The sequence below is a fragment of the Sceloporus undulatus genome, chromosome 1 (genome assembly GCF_019175285.1).
Source record: "Sceloporus undulatus isolate JIND9_A2432 ecotype Alabama chromosome 1, SceUnd_v1.1, whole genome shotgun sequence".
Classification (NCBI taxonomy): Eukaryota; Metazoa; Chordata; class Lepidosauria; order Squamata; family Phrynosomatidae; genus Sceloporus; species Sceloporus undulatus.
The window spans coordinates 166,213,365-166,222,470 of record NC_056522.1 but is presented as its reverse complement, the minus strand read 5'-3'; the positions used below and the strand labels follow the sequence as shown (position 1 = coordinate 166,222,470).

Sequence of the window (9,106 nt, the reverse complement as noted above, 5' to 3'; positions counted from 1 at the left end):
TTCTAAGCTTGGAATACATTTGGAATATACATTATACATATATATATTTATACCTAAAATATTAAGCAATATCTCATGCTAGTTGCTTTTAATAAAAAGCATTCCAATTTTTTTAAAAACTGCAGTTGTGTCGGATGCATGCTTTACAACCAAATTCATAGTTTAAATGGATATACGTAATGTATAGGAGATGTTGGATTTTTAAAAAGAGCTGAATTTTGCAAACCCAACAGTATTTGCCACATTACTGGCAACTACCTTAATTTTTATTTTAAACAGCAGTAACAGAAAAAAAAAAATTCCAAACTTGCAGACGGTTTTGGAGATGCTCTGGCCATTGCTTGCTTTAAGGAATCATGCTAGCAGGAATCCTAGAGCCTTTTTTGTTGACTGCAGTTCTTGGCCTACCGTGCCAGAGGAACTGCTGCAGAGTTCTTTTCTTTAAGGCATTGTTCCTCAAAACGTCAGAAATATCCAGCTGCCCGAAAATCAATCCAATCTATGTTTATAAAAGGCACAAACTCTTCAGATGGCTTTGGAGATGCTAAAGCCGATCCCCTTTCTGGGCTATCTTGTTTTATGTTCTTCCCCTCCACATGCATACTCTGTCTGCATGTAGATAGATAAGTATAAAAAGCTTAGTTCTTTCCACCCTTCATACGAAGAAAAAAAAAACCTTCTCATATTGTTTGGGTTTTGAAGAGAGTGTTTGTATCACAGGTAGGCAACAGCCACAAAAATAAAATATAAACAAAACTACAATGTGGTTTGAGTGGTCTGAACGGAGGGTAATCAAACTTTAAGCACCAGTTTTAAATGTAAGTTGTCATGTCTGTGTTAAATCTTTGATTTTTTTAGTTGTTAAAAAAGATATTGGCAATTCTGCCAAATACTTCACCGGCTTCTTGCCTCTCACAGGTTCCATTTAGGAAAAGAGGAAGAATGCTCAGTGCTTATGTCTTTCATATTTCTGCTCTTCACCTGCATTTTTCTTTCCCACAAACATATTCTGTACAGATATGGAGAGATTTAGCTTTCTTTCACGCATGGCTGCCTTTCTGTATTCTGGAAGAAAACTATGACAGGATGCAGGAGTAACAAGAGAAAGCTTCTTGGCAGAGCTTCAAGACGAGACGAACGGACAAGAGAACTCCAGTCTTATAGATGTAAGCTACAGGGGAGGGTCCTCTTCCATGGGCTCTTCATCTGGCCTGGAAACAAATTCACCAAGAGAAGTCAAAACAATGGAACAAGATCGAATACAAGGAGGAAAGAAGGATAAACATCACAAAGCAAATAGTGCACCATTTTCAGATTCCACCTCTCAGCATAATAGGCTAAACCAATTTCATGTTTTGATCTTCCTAAATGATTGTTAGAAGCAAAGAACACCTGAACAAAACTCAAACTTTATTTAAAAGAACCACCAAAACTTTGGTTCCAAGCCCCTCAGCCTCAAGTTCAAGTTAGCTTTGAAACATGCATGGTGGTTCTTCTGCACTTCAAATTTCAAAGGAAAGACATTTAATGATAGAAGGGATTATTCAAATAGATTTTTTTCTATTATTCAGTCCAAAGCAACACTCAAGCAGTTTATAGTGAAGGACTTCCTGCAATGAAGTACTATTATAAAAGCTGTTTCTCGGTGTTTTAAAACTGCATGTAATATGGCAATGGATTTTCTTTTATTTCTGGTTGAAAGTACAGTAGCCAGTTCATGTTTTATCCCTCTTCCTAATTTTTTTACTAGCTTAGTTTCTATTTTCTAGCATCTATACAATTTTTTTTTAAAAAAAGCCTTCAAACCAGTACAAACCAGTACACTCATTAAGTTTCACAAGCAATGGGATTCATCCAACTGGTGCCACTTTACTTAATGTTCCAGTGAAATTAATAACAAGGTGGTTTTTGACAACTGTCCCACTGGACTGTTATGTTGTTTCCCATATGCTGATTTAAAGTAGTATTACAAAATCCTCCAGAGTATATTTGGCAATGGAACAGCAAAGAAAATACTTCCAAAGATCACCACTCTTCTTTTAATGATGATGGAAGCCTCTGCTTGACCAAATAGGATTCTGCCAACAGTGTCACTAAACAGACACATCCTGTTATCTCTAATTTGTTGTCTAAAATATCATTGTTTCAAATGCATTTCATTTATTTACTTTTTAGGATGTGATGAATGAAAATAGAAAGAAAATAATAGAACTCACTTTTTGTCAGGTGGTGGCTTGACTCCCACCGACAAGGATGCCATAGCTGTTACTGTTTCTGCTTCTTCATTCTCACATTTCTGTGCCTCTATCAAAGAATAGCTGACTGTTGAAGCATAACGCTGGAGAGAGTTCCAGTACTTACCTGAATAAAATATGAAACAGTATGCCATTAGAAAATACATTACTGACTGTTACTGCTGGTATTGTGACAGAAGAGTTCTCAAGCATTATTCATTACTACTACTACTACTACTACTGCCAGTCACACAGTCTCAACAACTGTCCAAATACTATTCCACATAGCACCATTTACAAGGCTGTCTACAAAATAAAGGTTTAATTATAGAATTACAATTCAGTACTCACTGTGAATTTCAATGACCTTTTCAATAGAATGCACTGCATTTGCATTTGCCCTTTGCTGTAAGATCTTTTCAGGAATAGGATCAAGCTGAAATTATAAATAAATAAATATTAGCCTAAGAGTATTTTTAAAACAATACCCTTTCTACTTTTTCTTGCTTCAAGTTTATATGTAACAACTATCACAAATATGTTATCAAAGCTGTAATGCTGGCAGCTCATATCTACTATGCGTGATGAATCAAAGCTGATGACAAATAGCATTGCATGCATACTGTATGATACATTGTTGTACTGATCCTAAAACTTTGTGTGTAGATAGTGCTTTGACTGACCCCTTATCAGCCTTACCATTTGATTCACTTCAAACTGTAAGGAAGGCTAACCCAGTGAAGGAAGATGTAACAAATAGATGGCTTTCATGGATAGGAAGTAGAATACCCAGCTGTCAGCAAAGAATCTGGCACAGTGAAATGTAACTACAGTGGATCCTTGTTATACGCTGGGGTTTGGTTCCAAGATCTCCCGTGTATAACAAAATCCGTGTATGCTCAAGTCCCATTAAGTATAATGGCATAGCAAAATGGTGTCCCTAATAAAAAATGGAACATCAAGGTAAATTTATACTTTTTTGGAACATTTTCAAACCGTGTATGCTTGAATCTGTGTATAAAAAATCCGTGTATAAGAAGGACCGACTGTATTGCCACTGTCAAGATTGTTAAGCAAGTAGTTGCCTACAATAACAACAACAACAACAAAACCTCACGAAGACTATCTGAGCAGTGGGCTAATCCTCCCTTCAAGCTGCCATGCCCATTCTCCCATTCTTGTGAATATCCACCCACCCATCTGCAAGCAATTTTGATGTAGCAGTGTGGAACCCTTTCCTCATTTCTCTAAGACAAAGACAGAATATGACAAGACATCCAACAGGTTATCTAGCAACCACCATATACATATACTGTTATCCCTCAGCACACAGAAAAATAACAGATAAATGTTCCTTTCAGTGTTTCATACTCCTTGGTCTAGAATAAACTCCGTGTAAAAAGAGAAACACATATGCAGCAGATTGGGGTGGAGAAGGAAAACCAACCAATGTGACAGACTACTTACCCCTGTTCTAAAAAGAAAATACAGTTCTTCTAATACTAGTACCCTTTTTTAAAGCAGAACACAGTTGAAGCATAGCAATATCTACAACACCCTCTCCTGCTTCCTCATGATCTACTGCTCTTGTTTTTCTATCCCTCAACAAAGGACATTTTAAACCCTACACAGAAAGGTACTGATTATATCCTGATGGACATAATATTTGTATTACAAGAATATATACAGATTTATGGCCAGATTAGTCATAATCCCATTAAAAACTAGGTAGGTCCACTAATTTGTTGCAGCATTTAAAGTATGTGTTTGGTGATCTCAAGGGAATCGTTTGAAAAAGAAACAATAGTTTTGGCAGAATGAAAGATTTAACTAAAGCAACATTGCCCAAAAGGGAGAAATGAAGTGACCTCTAATGAGCCAGTTTTAATTTGATCCATTTAGTGATTGGATTATAATTGTGAGGAATAAACTGAGAGATATCTCTTGTGATGATGACCTCTAGATACTTTAGACCTGAGGGATTGATTTGTATGTATGTTAGTCCCTCCCAAGAGTGCTGGGTTTCAAGAGTTGCATTGAGACAGAGCATCTTAGATTTCTGATAATTTATTTGGAACCCAAAGAACCTGCCAAACTGTTTCAATACTTTAGCAATCTCCTTGAAAGAATCAGGTAAGTTTTTAATGTAAAGCATCATGTCATCTGTGTAAAGCCCAATTTTATGCATAGTCTTATTGATTTCTATCTCTTCTATCTTGTTGTTGTCTGACCAATGTTGCAAGAGGTTCCAATGCTATTGCAAAGAGGAGCGGGGGACAAGGGACAACCTTGCTTCATGCCTCTTTGCAAGGTGAGGAATGCTGAGTCCTCCTTATTTAAACATATCATTGCTTGAGATCCCCAATACAGGTATTTAAGCAAATTTACAAAGGGAATCCAAAGGTTAGATTCCCTAAGCAAGGCAAAAAGATAGGGCCATTCAACCATATTAAATGCTTTAAAGGCATTGAGACAAGTGCCAGCTGTGTACCTTCCCTTGAGGCATAATGTGTAACGTCTAATGTTCTCCTGATGGCATCTGACAGTTTACGCCCAGACATAAACCCAATTTGGTTCAGATGGATATAGTCAGTGAGGAAACCATTCAATCTGGCAGCTAAAATGGAAGAGAGCAATTTGGTATAGGGCTGACTTAAAGGTAAAGGGTTTCTCTTGACAAGTTTGTCTAGCCATGTCCAATTGTAGAGGGCTGTGATCATATGTTACTAAGCCGAAGAGGCAGTACAGTGGTACCCCGGGATACGAAATCACCGCGTTACGAAATTTCCGGGATACGAAAAAATTAAATAGGAAAAAACTGTTTCGGGTTACGGTTTTTTTTTTCGGCTTACGAAAAAAATTTTGGTGCTTTTCGGCGCTTTTTCGCACGAAATCGTGGCTTTCGGCGCTAGCGGCTATGGCTTTTTCGGGTTGCGAAATCTTTCGGGTTACGAACGGCGCCGCGGAACGAATTATATTCGTAACCCGGGGTACCACTGTATTGTCAAAGACATGTGGCTGGCATGATTGCACAGAACGCTGTTACCTTCCCACCAAAGTGGTACCTATTTATCTACTTGCACTTTTACATGCTTTTGAAGTGTTAGATTGGCAGAAGCTTGGACTAGAGACGGAACCTCAGTCTGTCACGGGGTGCCTGGGCCTCGACCTGCTGACTTACCGATCTTACAATCATCAGTGTCTTAACCACTTAAGCCATCATGTCCCCTGAAGGGTCCCCTAAGAGTTGCTTTAGGGTTGCCATAAATTGGAAATTTCTTAGAAGGCACACAACAACAACTGTGATGGAACCGAGCTTAAATTCTCAGTAGGACTGAGTTTTATAATCTAAAGCAGATAGCCTTCTACCTTTGAGTAAAATTTTACCGTCCTTTGACACTAACAATGTCCTTGTGGTTCTTTTATATGATGCCTTGGGTTTCACTTATATATTCTCCTACAGGAATAAACAAAGTATTTCAGTGGAAAATATATCATTGCCTGAGCTAATACTAGATATCTCTTTTAGCTAAAGCTATTTTTCAAACTGGGGGACTTCAAAAACCAGTTGGGGAAGGGGGTCAGTAAAAGAACAGGAAAATGAATGGAAAATCCTAGTGTGTAACTGTACATATATTTATGAACTACAGCTGCTGCCTGTAATTTTCAGAACTTGCATTCTATGGGGGATTTTATTAGAAAATGCAGAGTAATTAACTTTTTATTTAAATTTAGTATGATTTATTAAATTGCTTTGTGCATTAGCACAATTTATTATCATTCTTGTACTGAAAATACAGTCAACCGATGGTTTTAAAAACATGTTCCAGTGTTTGTCTGTTTTTTGGCTTATATAGCATCAAAGCATCAATTATCACTGATGATAAACCTGTTCAATGTGTACCACAGTAAGTTTGTGAAAAACATGTAACCCACAATGTATTTACTTTTCTTTATACCTCATTTCCAAGCAAAGCAGAAACACATGCTTCAGAAGCATCACAAATGGCGGTCAGGTCATGGCCTCCTTCTAGGGCCAGAATGATTCTTCCTCCAGCCAGACCCATGAGCTGTTTTGTCAGGTACCCAAAGCCTGTGAAACAAGGAATGAAAGAAAAGGTCAAAATTAACAGAACTAAATTTCTTTCAAAATTTAGAAACATAAATAAGAATGAATGAAACAGAAAGAACAAAATATTTTTGTTCTATATTAAGATGTTTGAAATAAAAGCATTTACAGCTGCTATAAATAAATATGTAAATATAATTATGCATATTCATTTCAGAAATGTCACAATATTTTATCTTGAATGTCAGCCTTAACACTCTCAGAAAAGTTGACATAGCCACTTTTCTTATTCATTATCAATGCCACACGCAGATCAGAGATATTAACAACTGTAACATGCTTTGACTGCACCTCATATTTGCAGTAGTTACTCTGCTGAAGCTGTTAAATAGTCTTGAGGTGACTTGGACCCTGTAATATTGATTAAGAGAACTGTGGCCACTGTGATATAGCACAACCTTTATTTGTTACATCCAATATGGCACCTGCGTTGCTTCTACAAAAACAATTAAGATCTTCTGCAGGATCAATTATACCAGCCTTCTACAACTGAATTTCCTCCAAATGTTTTATACTGCAACTAGATTATTCCTTATTTTATTTTAATTAATTGTGATGAGAGTGGTTGAAGGTGATTGTAGTGCAAAAAAACCTATAATAATGAGCTCCATGTAAAACTGCCATTGAAGAAATTTCAGATTTTGGAGAACACCACATCTTATTCTCTAACAAGCTTGAAGAGGTGAAAACTAGCTACAACCAGTATTGAAGCAAATATACTATCCTCCTGTTAAGTTTCCCTGTTCTCTTCAAAATGTAATCACTAAATCTTACACAGAAGAGATCTGCTTATCTCAGGGACTGCTTCTACCTGAATGCCATTGCTCCCCTGATAGGAAGAGCCTACTCTGAGTTGAATCCAGTGATACAGATATGAGTTGATCGACTTGGACTCGAGTCACTTCAGTGACTTGACTTGGGATACACATGACTCAACTTTGCAATAAATGACATACTGACTTGACTTGAGACTTGTGTATTTTAGCAACCAACTTGCTGGTTTTGATTCAGCAGCATCTAGTATTCATCTGGAAAACAGAAAATAGTTTTCTTCCTTTGAACATCACCCTCCTCTTCCTTCCATCTCACTGTTTTTTGCCACTAGTGACATGATGGAAGCAGTACTTTACATTTGCTGTACAGGAAGCCACCACTTATATGACAGGTTAGAGACCAGTGCCCTCAGTCAGAAAATGGAATCAGCTGAAAAGCAGAACCCAGTGCTTCTTTGTTTTTTAGCTAGCAAATGTATTACATGCTAAAAAAAAAAAAAAGACTGGTTCCACATTTCATGGCTGCAAAAAACCCTTTCGTTATGATTATAAAATGCTTTCTGGGCCACAACAATATCCTTCCAGTTTCCTTACCCAAGAATATGTTAAGAAGGTCCATGGCATTATTCAAGCAGCAGACAAGACTTGTCCTTAGAGTGCAAAGAGCATTTTTTGGGAGGGCAACAGCAAATGCATTAGGCAATGTGCTTGAGGTGAGCATTAGGGACTGTACAGCAGCCTGTCCCTACTGCACATTGGAGAAACCTTCTAAAGCTTTGATTAACAGCACAGCTTTGTTTAAATAAAGCCTTGTTTAACTTGCCTATGATAATACTGTTACCTAACTTAGTTAGGTTGTTACTGAAACCTCTCACACAAACACCACCACCTTCTTCTTTATTTCTATTAAAGTTGGCTCCCAGACTTGAGACTTGATTTGTGACTGAACTTGAAAGTTCTTGCAAGGAACTGAGACATGACTTGAGACCTGAAGGCAGTGACTTGAGACTTGACTTGAGACTTGGAGTAAATGATTTTAATACATCACTGTTTGACACTATCAAATACTTTAGGTAGCTGTGAAGAAGAACATGTCTTTTTTCTTCTTCTTAAGACCAGTGGCTGAGGTATTCTGGGATGTATGCCAACCCACTGTCCTTTAATGGAAAAAAAATTCAAACCCTATTTTTTCAGATTGACTCTTTGGGTTTAATGCTGGTGGATTTTGCTGATGACTTCACTGTGTTGTTTTTAATTACTGTATTCTTATGACTTGACTCACATATTTTATTTTTAAACTACCCCACACCCACGTACTGACAAACGGAAGAAACAAGTTATAATGATTAGTAAATGAACACAGAAATGAAATAAATTGTAAATACAAATAAATATGCAATCAAAAGTGAAATAAGTGAATTTCTAAAACTTCAGAGGACTTACATTTGGCTGATAGATTATATCCTCCAAGTGGTGCAGGATGACCTTCAACTGCATCAAAGCCCGATGATACCAGCACAACATCTGGAGCAAACTCATTAGCAATAGGCATTACTACTGTTCTGCAACAAAAACAACAGCAAACACATTACTATGCCTTCTCCTTGAAGGGATGTTGGTCTGTTTCAGAGTTCAATCAGATATTATCTTGTCTGATGGCACTTTTAGCATAATATGCAGAACAAATCTAGGGAGGGAAAGACAAGACCAGATGTGATCAAAAGGAGCAAACCACATTGTGCAAGTGAATTTCTTGAGTCCTTTGAGCTTCTTGAGTCTTTTGAACTTTGCCGTTAGCATGCATGACCACAGTAGACTGCCCTGAAGGTTTGTGACTAGTTGCAAAAAAGATGATGCTTTAAAAAGCTACATCTCTACCATTTGTGTGAGAGTGATCATATAAGTCAGTTAACAACAATCCTAAATTGGGTATGTGCCACTGAAATCAATGAGACCTTAACTGTATGTTC

The 9,106-nt window shown here is 37.3% G+C and overlaps 1 protein-coding gene across 5 annotated transcripts in view; it reads right to left on the bottom strand.

Moving 5' to 3' along the window:
- Positions 1 to 6: 6 nt before the first annotated feature.
- HDAC4 (histone deacetylase 4) overlaps positions 7 to 9,106 on the bottom strand; it is a 120,546-nt gene continuing 111,446 nt past the window's right edge. For all 5 annotated transcript variants that reach the window (XM_042446199.1, XM_042446209.1, XM_042446227.1 and 2 more), the window contains 5 exons: positions 8,580 to 8,698; positions 6,194 to 6,327; positions 2,586 to 2,670; positions 2,217 to 2,361; positions 7 to 1,211 (listed from right to left, as the gene is read on the bottom strand). In XM_042446199.1, the coding sequence (XP_042302133.1) occupies positions 1,172 to 1,211; positions 2,217 to 2,361; positions 2,586 to 2,670; positions 6,194 to 6,327; positions 8,580 to 8,698 (523 nt within the window). In that variant the 3' untranslated portion in view covers positions 7 to 1,171. The remainder of the gene's footprint in view (positions 1,212 to 2,216; positions 2,362 to 2,585; positions 2,671 to 6,193; positions 6,328 to 8,579; positions 8,699 to 9,106) is intronic.